At 34.5% G+C, this 15,450-nt stretch overlaps 2 protein-coding genes across 2 annotated transcripts; one reads left to right on the forward strand and one right to left on the reverse strand.

Moving 5' to 3' along the window:
• Positions 1-1,326: 1,326 nt before the first annotated feature.
• On the forward strand, positions 1,327-7,971 carry LOC125814229 (O-fucosyltransferase 7-like). Its single transcript, XM_049493688.1, has 12 exons — positions 1,327-1,653; positions 2,237-2,335; positions 2,568-2,667; positions 2,822-2,889; positions 3,647-3,735; positions 3,896-4,076; positions 4,154-4,282; positions 4,369-4,502; positions 5,036-5,249; positions 6,528-6,712; positions 6,827-6,922; positions 7,421-7,971. Exons 1-12 carry the CDS (start codon positions 1,507-1,509, stop codon positions 7,572-7,574), a joined length of 1,596 nt encoding a protein of 531 aa, XP_049349645.1. The 5' UTR covers positions 1,327-1,506; the 3' UTR covers positions 7,575-7,971.
• Positions 7,972-8,274: 303 nt separating this feature from the next.
• LOC125814200 (uncharacterized) lies at positions 8,275-9,605 on the reverse strand. The gene has a single exon (XM_049493655.1). It carries the CDS (start codon positions 9,516-9,518, stop codon positions 8,673-8,675), a length of 846 nt encoding a protein of 281 aa, XP_049349612.1. The 5' UTR covers positions 9,519-9,605; the 3' UTR covers positions 8,275-8,672.
• Positions 9,606-15,450: the final 5,845 nt, after the last annotated feature.

Raw genomic sequence — 15,450 nt, forward strand, 5'->3', positions numbered from 1 at the left:
AATGCAACTAATAGCTTAGGTCATCTTGAGATCTGTTTTTATTCTGCCCCCCCTTAAATATTCGTTTTTATTTTCAAATATTTTATTACCATTTGAGGGAGGCTAATATAAAAATACTTATAGAAAGTCAAAGACAGAAACAAGCAACTCTAAATTATGATTGATATTGTGTGCATGTGTTTATATTTAATGACTCTTATTGTAATTTGGCTTTAAGCATTCTAATTTTTATTTAGACGTAAAAAAAAATAGATGAAACAAATGAAAGTTTTAAATGCGACTTTTTTTAAATAGATTATGAATGTCACAAGTTGATTTAACATAGAATCACTAAACTTTTATCTATTACAACGGCAAAGTGTAACTAATCTAATTATGTGATAGTATTTCATATTCATCAATTTTTAATATGATTTTACTTGCGTATATAATGAATTACGCAAAATATTATCATCGTTAATTCAAATAATTGTACATTTCACGTATGTTAATTTCTACACCTCTGGATCTAAGTATAATCAAGATTTTCTTAACTTAGAAAACTTATAATCAAGATTTTCTGTGGAAATTTATCTTAAAATTGGCACGTTTATTTGTTATATTTTGTGTAAAATTTTCAAATTTGACAGCTTGCTAATTCTCAACTATTTACATTGGAAGGAAAAGAAATTTAGTTTACGCATATCCTTATTTATTAATTTCTTAAAATTGGATTTTGATTTTCTTAGAGCTGATCGATTCAATCTAAATAGTAGTATTAGTAGTAAATTACTATTTCTCGTTCAGTTTTAATTGTTTATTTTACTTAAAACAAATGTCTATTTTTAAATATTACTCCTTTTATTTCTTAACATTTAAATGATTTATAATAATTAAAAGTGATATTATGCCAAGTCAAACACCTACTAAATATGTAATTAGGATTTTGAAATTTAAAGTGTTTGATTTTTAGTGATGAATAAACATGAATGATTAGGTTACAAAGAGATCTACTAATCCTGTTTTGACCCTTTTTACTTGGTGTGTCTCATTGTAATGGGTCCATTATTCTCATCCCTATCTCACTCTTTTTTCTTTTTTAATTTTTTGATTCGTTATCCTGTATTTATATTTCGATTAAATTTAAATTTATACACGAAAGTCCAACATAGGGCTTTCTAACAAAGGTGAATTCGTAACTTAGGAGGCTTGAACTCGAAAATTAATTAAGGATGAAATAGTAGTACTTACTGATCCACCTCAATCCGGATATTTTATTCTCACTCTTTGCTTAGTACCCAAAACCCCCAACTATGAATAATAATGGAAACTAATTACTGCATATAAATGCCATTAAAAAAGCCAAAAGCTTAACCCCCACCAAGCTCAGAGATTTCAACTTTCAAGAATCAAACACAGTTACGAATTCCACGCAACAAAGAATCAAAATCAGCCATACATAGCAAAAGGGTGTCTGGGATTTTGTGTATTTTGGGTTCTTGAAAGAAAAGGGTAGTGTTGTTGAAGATGCAGAAGAAAAGATGGAGAAAAGTGTCTATTGTGCGCAAGATGTTAACTTTTGCAATCGCTGCAATAGCCCTTATGGCTCTTCTATATGTTCATATCGAATTTCCTGCTTCAGAAGTTACCAAGTTGCCTGATAAACTTCCCACGGTACATTTCTTGAACTATATTGGGTTTTCTCTATTTTTGCTCGTTATGACTTTCTTTCTTTTACTAATGGAAACGGTGTCACATAGAACGAAATGGATATTGAAGATTCATATACCTGAAATCAGCTGAGTTGGTGTTGAGGTGTAATTTCTTGTTATGATTTATAATATTGGGTCTGATAAAATTTGTATTTTTTTAGGTTTATTTGACTAAATTGTTGATTAATTGATGCAATATGTTAACGGAACTTAACTGAACTTGAAGAAAACATAATGCAGGGAAGGCGAAAACAGGGTGAAATTATGAGCTAAGCTAGAAACTAGGGCTATTTCAATTTTTAAAAGATAGATAAGGGATTTCAAGTGGGTTTATTTGTTGATCTAAAATAAGCTGTAACTATCAATGCTAACTAGAAATTCAATTGTATCATTAATTTTCCCGATTTTGTCAATTTTTTCCTGTTTTGTGGTGATGGTTGATGCTGAAAATACTTTTTCAGTATTTCTTTCATTTTGACATTTGTTCGTGGTTATGGTTGTCCTTCAAGGTTTAGGTACTGATCTGGGGTGTTTTATTGTTATAGCAACATGAATTTTCATCCCAAAAGCTGAGTAGAGAACGAAGCTGGATTCAAGAACTTGCCCCACCCCATTTGCCAAAGGCTCCTCTCGCTGCTCGCAAGGTTTTATACTCCCTCAAAAAAAAATATTTCGATTTATCTTTCAACAGCTTACCCTGTGTAATCCCACTTTATGGGGTTAGGGAAAAAATATTCTTTCTTTAAGTAAATTGAGTTTATGATGGCATTAGTGTTTGGTCTGGTATGATTTGACATATGTTTGTAGACATTCGACATAGGACTATGTAAATATGTAGTTATGCATATTTCATGTTCACTCCTTTAGATTTGACAGTTAGATGTTGCAAGTCGGAATGGGAGTTTGGAAAAGTTATGGAAACCACCCCCAAATCGCGACCATGTTCCTTGTGTTGCTGCAAGTCCATTATATACACGTAAGCAATTCCTTGTTCCCATACAATCCAATATTTTTTTTTTGATAAAAGTAACAGGATACAATCCAATATTAGAGAGTAGCTTTGTGCTTTCTTGAATCAATTGTATATGATTTTTCTATGTTGCTTATCTTTATTTGCAATTTACCTCCAGCTCCTCCAGAGTCTCGAGGCTACCTGCTGGTTCATGCCAATGGTGGGCTCAATCAGATGAGAGCTGGGGTCTGTATTCTTTGCATCTCTTTTCCTTTTCACATATAAATGATGTCTGTTTCTCTTAAATTTCAGGATTATTATTTCCTTTTTTTCTTTCAGTATCATGCTCCACTGGAATATTTATGTTGTTGGACAATATACTAAATTTGAAGTATGTTTCAGACTGTTGAGGTCTCTCTTTATTTAAAGATCCAAATGACTAAAACATAAGTTTTGGAATTAATCCTTTACTAATTATTAGAAGTTAGGATTTGGTCTTTTGAAGGAAAGAACTTACTCAAAAAGTTTAGTGCTATGAGTTAACTTATTTCATTCATTTTTTTTTGAATAACTGATGACTGGTGATCATAACCCAAGCCATCTATCACCAGGGATTACTTTTACTCTGAGAAAATGAAGTTGTGTTTTGGTGGGAGGAGGATGAGTGGAAGTCTGTTATGTCAAATATGCATCTTTAATTACTCATACTCTAACTCAGTATGAGTTTCTTCAATGGATATGTCTTGTGTCCCTTATTTCTAGCATTTGGTTTACATTTCAAATCTTCTAGAAGACAATTCATCTCCCCTAAACCAGTATACATGTTAATTCGTTTCTTTATAAGGTGATTGGTCGTTAATGAATATTTTTTTTGTGGATTTGTGGATTTGTGGATTCATGAAAATTATGTCGTCTGTGTAAAGTTCACACAATGTATGCATAAAACATTTAATTGTCATTGTTTCGTGGCTTTCTGCTGAAAGAAAAGGTTGTTATGTTGCAGATATGTGACATGGTTGCTGTTGCTCGTATCATAAATGCTACCCTTGTGATCCCTGAGCTTGATAAGCGCTCATTTTGGCAGGACTCTAGGTGCGTAATGTCCTTAGTTAGCAATTTCTTTTTGTGGTTTCATGCTCATTTTGAACTGTTAGTTGCAAGGGGATCAACATCCTTTTCATCCTTAAGGATTGAGTGTATTATACTTGCTGCATAAACTGGGAAAATTTAATCTTCTATGCCTGAATTGCAGCAACTTCTCCGATGTCTTTGATGAAGACTATTTTATTAATTCTTTGAAAAACGATGTAAATGTTGTCAAAAAGCTACCGAAGGAACTGGCATCTGCAACTAAAGCAGTTAAACATTTTAGGAGTTGGTCTGGTGTGGATTACTATGAGGAAGAGATTGCACGACTGTGGGATGAATACCAGGTACATAAAACTAATCTGTGTACCAAGCAAGCAATAATGTTCATTTGTAACTAATGGATGCAGTCTAATCTCTTTAGATCATTCGAGCCGCCAAGTCTGATTCAAGATTGGCGAATAATAACCTGCCTCCTGATATTCAGAAGCTGCGGTGTCGAGCTTGTTATGAAGCCCTTCGATTTGCTCCCAAGATTGAAGCAATGGGAAAGGTCACCACTTATTGATGCTTAGTTCAAAAACATGTTCAAGTGTTTCTTTGCCTGATCTATTTCATTGATTCAACTTCTATTTACAGATGTTGGTTGATCGGATGAGATCATATGGCCCGTACATTGCTTTACATTTGCGATTTGAAAAGGACATGCTTGCTTTTAGTGGATGCACGCATGATCTATCCCCAGAAGAAGCCGAGGAACTGAAGGCAATTAGGTAGATTGTTATGACGTATAGTTATTTGATAGACAGAGCATGTGCTTGTGATTAATTGTTGGGTAAAATCTGACCTCTGCAAACAAAAGTTTGTCTGCTAAGAAGCAAGAACAGTTTTTAACAGGTTGAACATCAACCATATGCTTTCATTTTGCTTGGTTATTAGACACGTGTGAGATGCCTAGCTCACTGGCCTCCTATTTTGGTTCCTGTGGGGTTCAACTGTATAGTATACAAACTTTAAAATCACCAATTTCAATAAGTTAGTTAAAAGAAAAAGGTACATTCACAAAGAAAAGGATCTCTGGATGCAATACTGATTGGTACATTTCTTCTAAAAAGAAATCTATGATGTTGGTGCTTGTTTGTTTCTATGTGTAGTGATTGGCCTGAATTGGGGCCCTTCCCCTGTCACATCCACCAAGCTTTTAGAAATGTTCTCTCCTTTTATTTGAATTAGTAGCATGCCATTGACTAGATTGTTTGAATTTGTAATCCGATGATGGTCATTTCATTATCTTGATCATTTGTAGGGAAAACACTACATGGTGGAAGGTGAAAGAAATTGATCCTGTAGAACAGAGAAGTAAAGGCTATTGTCCATTAACTCCAAGAGAAGTTGGACTATTCCTTTCCGGTCTTGGATTTCCATCAAACACTCCTATATATATTGCTGCTGGAGAGATATATGGGGGTGATTCCCATATGTCTGATCTGTTGTTGCGCTACCCCTTATTAATGAATAAGGTATGCAAACCTTCCTTGCATTGTTGCTTAAAATGTCTTGGATGATTTTTGTTAGTTAGATATCTCACATGATTGTGGATTTTATGAATGTCATGCCCATGAACTCAAAAGTTATGATAAGTGGTAAAAAATTGAAGAATTTGAAATGAGCCTGTAGATAGTTTCAACACGATGAAATAATTTTATTGTGGGTGCTATCGAACACATCATATCACCACCCGAATTGATCCAAAAAAAAAAAAGAAACACGCAAAATTGGGCACATGACCCAGAACCTGATGGACTCGTTCATGAATCTCAAGGCAATACTTAATATGTTTAAACAAGCAATAGTGTCTCAACAACTTAAACATGATGATGAAAACAATAACCAAGACTTAACTGTAAGTACATTGAGTCAAGTCCATTTAGTACACAACTCTAGAGTTATTTTACATTCAAATTAAACTAAAATAAAAGATAAAAATAGTTCCACGTAGACTAGTGGGGGGATCACATGAAACTAATTCAAAAACTCGATGTGCTCAATTCTTGGCCTCAATGTCTGTATATGCATTTGAAAAACATAGCTAGTACAACTTAAGTTGGTCCAGTCAGCATAATAATCTGAACATTTCCTTAGAGTGAATTAGAATAGAAGCATCCAACAATTTTGCTAAATATTGATATTGTCATTCTTTATAGCAGTATGTGTGGATCTTTGTTTTTGTGTTATGCAAAAACAGTTTGTGCTCATCAGCAAGTGAATAGAACAGAACAGGGAAAAGATAATAGAATTTGTTTTGGATCTTTTGAAAGATTCGTAAAATTTTAACCGTAATCTGTCATAAAGAAATCGGGTCACTTGGTTATCCATTTCAAGCTCTGTCAATATTTGAAATGGCAATTGTGGTGTCCCCATTGAGATGAGCGAAGTCTCTAAAAAACTTCAGCTATCCGGACCAAATTAAATTCATTGTTTTTCAGTCAGGGAGTCCATCTTCTTGTTTGATGCTTCTTGAGATCCCAAAGAGAACTTATTTGGTTAGTCTGTTCAGGTGCTGAACCTGCAGCATCAATATTGGCATGAACCAATTGTTTATTTACCTTTTTTCGCTTATGAAGTTTAATTGAATATCGATATCGTGATTTCAATCTGCCAAGGCGTGTTCCTTCTGTTCTCGATCCCCTATGTATGTAGCAGATTTCCATGGAAGCCATATAATCTCAAAACAAAGTACTTCTGATCTATGTGATAGGCTCCGCTTACTTAAAGAGTGATTTGCATCTTTCTTGCAGGAAAAGTTGGCTTCTATTGAGGAGCTTGAGCCATTTGTCAATCATGCATCTCAATTGGCTGCCCTAGACTATATCGTGTCTGTTGAGAGTGACATATTCATTCCAACGTACTCGGGAAATATGGCAAGAGCAGTTGAGGGGCATCGTCGATTTCTGGGGCATAGGAAAACAATATCTCCTGATAGGCAAGACCTCCTTTCTACACATGCTATATCAGTATCTTTTAGTTCCCACTTAGTATTTAGTCTGCTTGGAGGATTATAACTATCTCCTGCTAATACTTTCATTGTAATCACCAGGAGAACTCTTGTCCGGCTTTTTGACAAAATTGACCAGGGTACGATGAAAGAAGGAAAAAATCTGTCCAATCGCATTATTGAAACCCACAGGAGGCGGTATGTCAAATGTAGAGATATTTTTCTGTTTGTGAAATATAATCAAGGTGCTGATGATGGTCCTGCCGATGTAGTGGTTATATTTCTATATGAATTCTAACAGTTATCTGCTTGCAATTATTCTTGTCCTATCTTTCCGGAGTCTGATGATGTATTCTTTGTTGTGTGTTTGGGAAAGGCTTGCAACTGGATGTAGAAGTTTTTTCCTTGCCCTGGCCAGTAATGAGTGTTATCTTTTTCGTTTCCATTTGTAGAGATGAAAACTGAAATTACAATTTTGAGTATTGTTTGCTCTTTACTACTTCTTCAGTAGATCTTTGAAATCTTGTGACAATTAGAGTGCCTGTTGGATCTCGGTGCAAGTATGTTGTTCCATCTGCATTGCATAAACTCATTTTTCTTATGGTCATTAGATTGAAGATATGAGAACTTTTGCCAAGAAACTATACAATGGTATCTGATCTATTTTTTTTTTAATTATTATTTTTGATTGTGCAGGCAAGGATCGCCAAGAAAGAGGAAAGGGCCAATTTCAGGTACAAAGGGGACGGATAGGTTTCGTTCAGAGGAGGCATTCTATGTAAATCCTCTACCAGACTGTTTATGTCGAAAGGAATCGTCATACATGAATAATTCTCAAAGTATCAGGTAGTTAAGATGACAACACAAGATCCATGTGTTGCATTAGTGCTGCTGTTTCAGTCTTATTTTATTGACGCTGGAGCAGGCAATGAGCTGATTAGCATGCGAAATGTACATATACAATGAGAAGAGATTGTTCCAAGTGACTTTATTGGTGTAGATGATTGAAGAAAATAGGTGTCTCCATTCAGCAGAGACAGGAGTTTGATTGAGATGAGGCTTTCCATGAGGGGGAAGTTGATCAAGTCAAAATTAAGAGTATAAATTGTCACACTTGTACAGATGGAGGGTCTCATTATGGAGATGTCTGTTTTCTTATTTACATTTAGCTCTTTATTTCCTTCTTTTTTGGGTGTATCTGTTTATTCTTAACATTCTCAACAAAAGAAAGTTAATCAATTCAACTCTCCCCCTAATTAGTCTCTTTGTACATGGTACTTGGAATTGAGCAATTTATGACTGCTACTTTTGGCTTAAATACAGTTACTCAAGAGTTGAAACACATGATTGAAATAGCAGTCCATTAAAATAGCAGTGCATATTTAACTGAATAACTATTTTCACAAATACCAAAGGTGAAGTCCATTTTCATCCTTTTTGATAACCAATGAAGCCCAGCGGGTACTTGACAAGCAGCAAACTATCATGAATTTCACTGCCTACTAAAATTACACAAACAATACAGGCTTACGTTTTCAATGAACTTGTGCGTTGAATTGATCTACAATATTGAAGATGAGACATCCATTAGGTCAAAGGAGTGAACTTCATAACCAACATAAGTGTACATGGATCATATATTTACATTCCGAGGAGCTACTTATTAGCAAAAAAACTGTTGAAAACTAAGTAGAAACATCACTTGCTACACTTCTTGATTTTACATGGATGATCAGACAACCCAATAGAAAACTTGAGCTCCCCACTTCCAGCGTTTCCAGGTTCCTTCATGTATTTCTTAACCAGTCTAGCCTTTCAAAAATACGACCTTACTCCAGCTTTTCCAACCAAATTTCCTCTCCATTGTCCAAACAAAAATACCTAGTTGCAATCTAAACAAATTTAATGAAAACTTCAAAATCTCTACAAAAACATCAGTAGCCTCCTGTCAAGGAAACATTCCCTCCAGATACTCATCCATATTCTCATTATCCGGATTATCAGATGAAGTTGGAGCCTTTGACCCTCTACTCCTTCCTTTCCTTCGTTCGTAATTATCATCCTCAGTATCATCATCACTTACAGATCTTTCATTTTTCCTTCGTTTGTAATTATCATCCTTATTTTCATCATCACTCACAGATCTTCCCATTTTCCTTCGTTCGTAATTATCATCCTTATGTTCATCATCACTCACAGATCTTCCCCTTTTCCTTCGATGCTTATCTTTCAGGTCTTCTCTAGATTGATCCTTCTCTTTCCTCTTTTTATAAAGAAGCTTTTCTGCACATCTCTCACAGGCTACCAATTTCACCAGGGCTTGTTTGTTTTCTTCTGCTTCAACATATGAAAAATTCACCTCGTAACTTGCTAGACCATCTCTCTCATTGCAGTGTTTGTTACCACAGACAAAATGCCCTTTACCAGATGTCACTTCCTTTTCGGTCCTCCATCTCAGACCAATCTTGCCACTCTTATAGTGTGTCATATCAGCTATACAATATTCTTTGAATAGCTTGTCATAGTAGCGCTTCACCAGCCTTTGCTCCCAAGATGGATTCATATCATCTTCCTCAGTTCGTATGAATCGGTATCCTTCTTTAAGAGTATCCTGATCTGTTCTAACAGGCAACTTTTCTTGTGTGGATCTCTCTCTTCCATAAAATCCAACATAATCATTGAGGAATTTCTTGTGGCGATCATAAGCATTCAGGCCTCGTATGTGATCTTGGTATTGCTGTTTTCTTGTTTGTCTATCAAAGATAGCCTGCTTAAGAGATCCAAACGAAGCCATTATTTCTGAACGGTGTGTGAAATCTCCCTGTTTATATCTTTAAAAAATGAGGACGTCAAAGGTTTAGGATTTAATCCACATTAAAGACTGCAAAGCAAGGTTTTCTCTACGTTGCTTTGCTTTACAAGTTTCTTGATATCCGTAAGTTGGTTGAGTTCTATGAGAAACCTCAGAAAATCAATAGTTTTGTCGTATGGTAAGGTATCCACAACTTCCTGCAAAAGTAATTAATCCAGTCAGAAAGCTAACAAACAAGAAGAATAAAAAGTATCAGCAAAGTCCATTACAAGGGAAAGAAAGACATAGAGGTAGCACAGTTACCAGCACTCGACAATCACTAAGTAGTGTTACCAATTGAGGGGCATGATTGAGATATTCTCACCAACTTCGTTAAAGAAAAATCCATATAAATTAACAAAAATTAAACATGTAGATAATATGCTAGTTTATCATAGTTTTCTGTTTTGAAAATGAACATTACCAGATAAACACGTTTATCATAGTGTTCTAAATTTTAATTAGTTTTTGAAGTTCAAGTACACAGAGTCAAAAGCCAGATTAAAACAGCTCTTACCAGCAGAGGCACTTAACAAGTGATTGTGTGGCTCATCTGCTTTCATGCAATCATACCGGATGCAAGGAAGTGTAAAGCAAATTTTGGCACAAAGTCACAGATCTCAAAACCTGATTATTATGGTAAAGGTAGTGGTCGTTGTATCACTATAACCATTTTCCTTTTAGAGCGCCAAAAAAGTTAGTTTAAATATTCTTACACAACGTAATACACTCAAGTCTGCATTAGTATACTTGAAATAACCAATCTAGTAAAATACATGATTTCAAAGTTAGTAGCAACTTCTCACTCTTTCACAGAGGTTCAACTATACATATGCTAACAGGAGGTGGTGATTATCAGATGGCCAATTGATATGGTTAAAACTATTTAAAGTTCGAATTTAGAGTAAATTGAAAAAGAACTTTTGCAACATCATTATTTGAAGAAATAGATGAAACAATTTGAATATTAGTCGAGTAATGGAGTAAAATAAAAACAAATATGATATGACAACTTTTACTTCCACAAGGATAGTGCATATGGTCTAGTATATCTAAAAATAAAGAGAAAATAGCCAAATGCCTCCCTAACCTATGGACCAATTTTCAACTACACACTTATATTTCACGGGGGTCCTATTACCCCCCTGAACTTTTTATTTTCGATATTTTGTGACCCTTAAACGCTGACCTGTCCAAGAAGGTGAATACACCTCTTGTAGGCGCGCGCGTAAGGGTTCAACAAAAAGACATAAAATGACTAAAATTGAATTAAATAGGCCATTTGGCAGTCTCTCATTGGAGATTATCTAATTAATTCATTTCTTTTTAATTCTTTCCCTTTTCTTATATCAAAAAATTGTTATACCCATTTCATGATTTCTTCAAGTTTTCTCAAAGTCCTTCAATGGTGGTCTTCTAAATTTTGCCTCTAGGAACTCCAAATCAGTTTGTAGCTACTGATTTATGCTTAGTTAATCATACATCAACCGTTTTAGCAACAACAATCACCTAACTCATAAGAAACTTTCATATATGAAGCTCAAAAATGGAGTTCAAGTTAAGTGGAGAAGGGTAGAGGGGCGGGCCCATTATCCACCGAGTTTAGAAGGCTGTGATTGGTCCAAAGGGCGGGTCACAGACGGATTTCTCGGTTATCAAAAAAAATAAAATGGAGTTCAAGTTTTTTCTTAAACCCCTCATAATTTCAGCAAAAAAATAAAATAATAAAAAGAAGTCTAACCAAAATGAACCAACAATGGTGAATTTGAAATTTCACTTTCTAATTCCATTCTACCAAATTTGTTTTTCACTCTCACATTTGTGAATTCTTATTTGTGGATTTTTGTTTTTGGGTTCGATTTCAAATTGAAAGTTTATGTAGACTAGCTATGGAGTTGTTCTTCTTCTTTAATTTGGTGTAGAGATTTTTTTCCTCATTTTCTCTTATTATTCTCTAAAGAAATCATTAGTATTTTGGAAAAACAATCTCTATTTGAAAGCATTTTTTGTAAATTTTAATTTCTACCTTTGATAAAAATGGAAACTTTACATAATCTTACAGGGGATGATTAAATTAATATTTTGATTAGGTTTATATTTTACAAGAAAAAAAAGAAAAAGAATAAAAAAAAATGAATGTACAGTGATTTATCGCGTGTGCTGCACACCTTTGACATAAAACTGATTTTGACTTTTTAGGGAGGTGATTATTCCATATTTAAAAAGTTTAGGGAGGTAATAGAATAAGTGTGTAGTTGAGAATTGGCTAATAGGTTGAGGGGGATTTTGGCTATTTTCTCAAAAATAAAAGCAATAAGTAACTATATGCTGCTAATAATGTGTATTAACTGTTGGTTAGAATAATCTATAGAAATGCTGAAAACAAAACATAAACTAGAATAATATGCAACATGTCTGAATCTCAACTGTGTCCGCATCGGATCCCAAAAAAATATATTTTTGATGAAGTAGCAAATTTCTTGAACTCTTAAAAACGAAGAACCATATTATGTAGATAGTCCTGGAAAGCAAAGAAATGCATACAAACGTATATTGTAATAATATATCTTTGTATACATTCAACTGAATACGCAATATCCCACTGAAACTTTACTTTAACTTGTATCATTAAAGGTCTTCCAGCTGATTGACAGACCCGATACTGGGAGTTGGAGTTGGGAATAACAATTCGCTCTCAGTTAAGTCCTTCTATGAGAAGCTTCTGGTCAGGGCAGAGGTTAGTTTTCCACATGCCTCGGGCTGGGTCCTAAGATGCCCAGAAACGTGTGCTTCTTCGCTTAGATACTAGAGGGACGATTTTTCTAGCACAGAATCTTAGGAAACAGAAGGTTGCATTTACGAGCTAGTGTTTTCTTTGAATGGAGGCGGGTGAGGATGCGGACCACATTCTGTTACATTGCAAATTCGCTACAAGGTTATGGGAGGATATCTTTAGATGGTTTGGTGTTCTTGGGTACTGCCAAGATCCGTGGAGATGTTGATGTTCAGCTGGAAGAGTGGAGCTAGGAGAAGAAGACACAAGGATTGGAATGTTACTCCTCTAGTTTTTATGTGGGTCGTTTGGAGGGAGAGAAATAGGGGAGCTTTTGAAGGGGTGGAGACGAGCTTTGCTCATTTGAGGAGTACTCTCCAATCCCTTATTTTCTTTTGGTGCACCAATGAAGTTCCTGTTTGTATAAAGAATTGGGTGTCTATTGGAGAGAACCATATTTTGTACGTTTCCCTTTTTTTTTTTTGGGTATACCTCATGTATATGGCCAAGTTGGCCCTGCTATTGTTAACAAAATCTTTTACCTGATCAAAAAGAAGTAAGTGGTCTATTGTTGCTGTCTCAAAAAAAAAGTGTTTTGATATATAAAAAGTTTTGAGAGTCATGTGCTTTACATATATGTTAGCAATTCTTTCGTCTACCAAGTTTCCTAGCATTCACAGTAGGACTCCTCTTCAAAATAGGGTTCCTATCTTACCTTTTTGATTATGTGATATATCTCTTAAGTAAAATAGTTCTAACAAAAAGAAACGCCTTGTGTGTACCAAGGCAGCATGGACTCAAACTGTTTTCCAATTCATCATTAAAGAGAATCTCCAGAATATTATTTGCTTATTTTGGATCCCCGAATTAATATCCTAATTATCACTTTGACATCTATACCACTCTCAACTCTACAACATTGTGGAAAAAGTGTGAAGGGCTTGTCTTTTATATCCTGATATCTTTTGATATATTGTTGGATAAGAATAACTACAAGGTGTATGCAAATACTCTAAGCTGTCTCTTCATTTAACATTGTTACCTTTTTGATTTAGACCCATTAATATCTTACGGGATTGCTAGGAAGGACTGGACCTTAGGTTTGACTGATTCCACATGAGAAGGCATCAATATTTCAACTATCTGTCTCAAATCACCAACTAATTGCTCGTATTCCCCGCAGGATAGGACCTAGTAGTTAGATTTGTGCAGCTATTATATATATATTACTCCAGTTTACCATCAAAGCTTTAGTCTTTATTTTTCCTTTTAAATTTTTGTGTTACTTTGTGGCCAGAATACAATATATGAAGCCGCAGCAACAAATTGAATATGAAGCAACTAATATTAACAAATTAGAAAATCTATATATCTGTTTCTATAAAGCAGATTGCATTTCCACAGGCTAGGGAAATGAACTCAGCACATGAAGCATGTACATTCATTGGTTCTGCACCAATTGTCTCACAACTCAACTTTTCTTGGACTATTTGAAGTATAATAAGTTTTTCTGATAGGAGAAAAAGAAATGCGAGACTCTATCAGTTCACAAGCAACACGCTTTAATTGGTCTTGCCAGCTTGCTTTATTTGTCTTGCCAGTCAAGTTCCTGACTGTTTGTTCCAAGTTCCACAATATAGGTATGCTGATCCTGTATTAACTATCCACCTCATTATTAAGCAATTGCAAGCTTTATTTTGAAGATTAGGTGAGGCTGTATGATTGTTTGAAAACTTTTAGTATTAGGTTCAGTCATCTTTAAGGTTAATGTACTTAGTCGTCAGGCCTCTCTACTCCGCAACAATAGACCCTACCTTCTGTCCCTCCTCCAATTCTTTTCATTCTTCATAATCTCTAAGGCTACCCACAACCACAGACTCAAGTTCAACAAACATAGAAGTTGCACAAACTGGAGGTACAACCGTGAAATACCCTTTTTAACACACACAGACATTAGTCAGCTGAGTGCCTTTCATAAGCCCCATCCGCCATAAGATTTCCTAAATTTCCCAAATCATCTACAAATCACAAATAAAATTCAGACAGGTAAAACACAGAGTAACCGAACTCTTTTGAGCAACTTGCACAGCTTCAATATCTGTTCATTTATTAATCAAAATAAGAAGTGTTTTGTGAAACATTCAGCTGTAGTAAGAAGTTGGTAATTTGTAACAACTACACCATATAACTAATGCTTGGAGTCGTTAATCATGAAGCAAAGAAGAGTAAGAATATTGTAAAATTCCAGTCTTTTTAGCTAAGAAAATGTAGTAAATGAAAGACGTTATTCTTCCCTCTTTATGCTACTATAGAACGGTATAAATACCAAAATGTAGCCGAAAGGTAGACATCAAACTCAAACAACAAACTATCTGTTTGCAGTCTGAAATCCAAAATCTAACAATATAATTTGCTTATGATGCTGCAGCTCCAACAAATCAAATCATTTAACCAACCATTGAATGCAGAGAGGTTGCTCGAAAGATCAAAACAAACTAAATTGAAGCCCTACTCCTTCGATATATCAGAAAGAACCCTATAAGAAGTTATGTTCAATTACCATAAGTACAAATTGGAAAATACACAAATTCACCAGTTTATAACCCTAGGTCCAAATCAAATACTCCGAACTGAAGAAAAAAAAAAAGGTAAATAGAGCAGAGAGATATAATACTGACCTGAAGATCAAGCAGGCGGAGATGACGAACAAAGATAAATGGCTCAAGATATCAAATTATTATCAATAGTGAATTTGAGAGAGACGGAAAAAAAAGGGCAAATTTCGGCGAAAGTTGTTTCTATTACCATAAATAAATATTTTTGGGTCTCCCATAAATTTGGCAAAACATGTTATAAATTGATATTTTTCTTTTTAGTAGGCAATTGGTCATAGAAATAAAATATATTCGCATTTTATTTGAAATTTTTTAAGAAGGAATTATGTTTAGTTATATATTTTTGCAAAGAAAAGGAAAAAGTATTTTATTTAAATTATAAAGAAAGGGTTAAAAAAAGACATTATAAGTATTTTTAAATTTAGAATCTAACTTGGAGTTTGGATAGGATAACACAATTGTCTTCAACACAACACAACTAAAGATT

This window comes from Solanum verrucosum, unplaced genomic scaffold (genome assembly GCF_900185275.1).
Source record: "Solanum verrucosum unplaced genomic scaffold, falcon-dt-bn FXZP01000230.1, whole genome shotgun sequence".
Lineage (NCBI taxonomy): Eukaryota > Viridiplantae > Streptophyta > Magnoliopsida > Solanales > Solanaceae > Solanum > Solanum verrucosum.

Excerpts from the sequence above, each read along its gene's own strand:
- LOC125814229 (XM_049493688.1), top strand. The coding sequence starts at position 1,507 with ATGCAGAAGAAAAGATGGAGAAAAGTGTCTATTGTGCGCAAGATGTTA. Across the intron at positions 4,077-4,153 it reads GACTGTGGGATGAATACCAG|ATCATTCGAGCCGCCAAGTC; the intron begins GTACATAAAACT and ends TAATCTCTTTAG. Across the intron at positions 5,250-6,527 it reads ACCCCTTATTAATGAATAAG|GAAAAGTTGGCTTCTATTGA; the intron begins GTATGCAAACCT and ends TCTTTCTTGCAG.
- LOC125814200 (XM_049493655.1), bottom strand. The coding sequence starts at position 9,518 with ATGGCTTCGTTTGGATCTCTTAAGCAGGCTATCTTTGATAGACAAACA.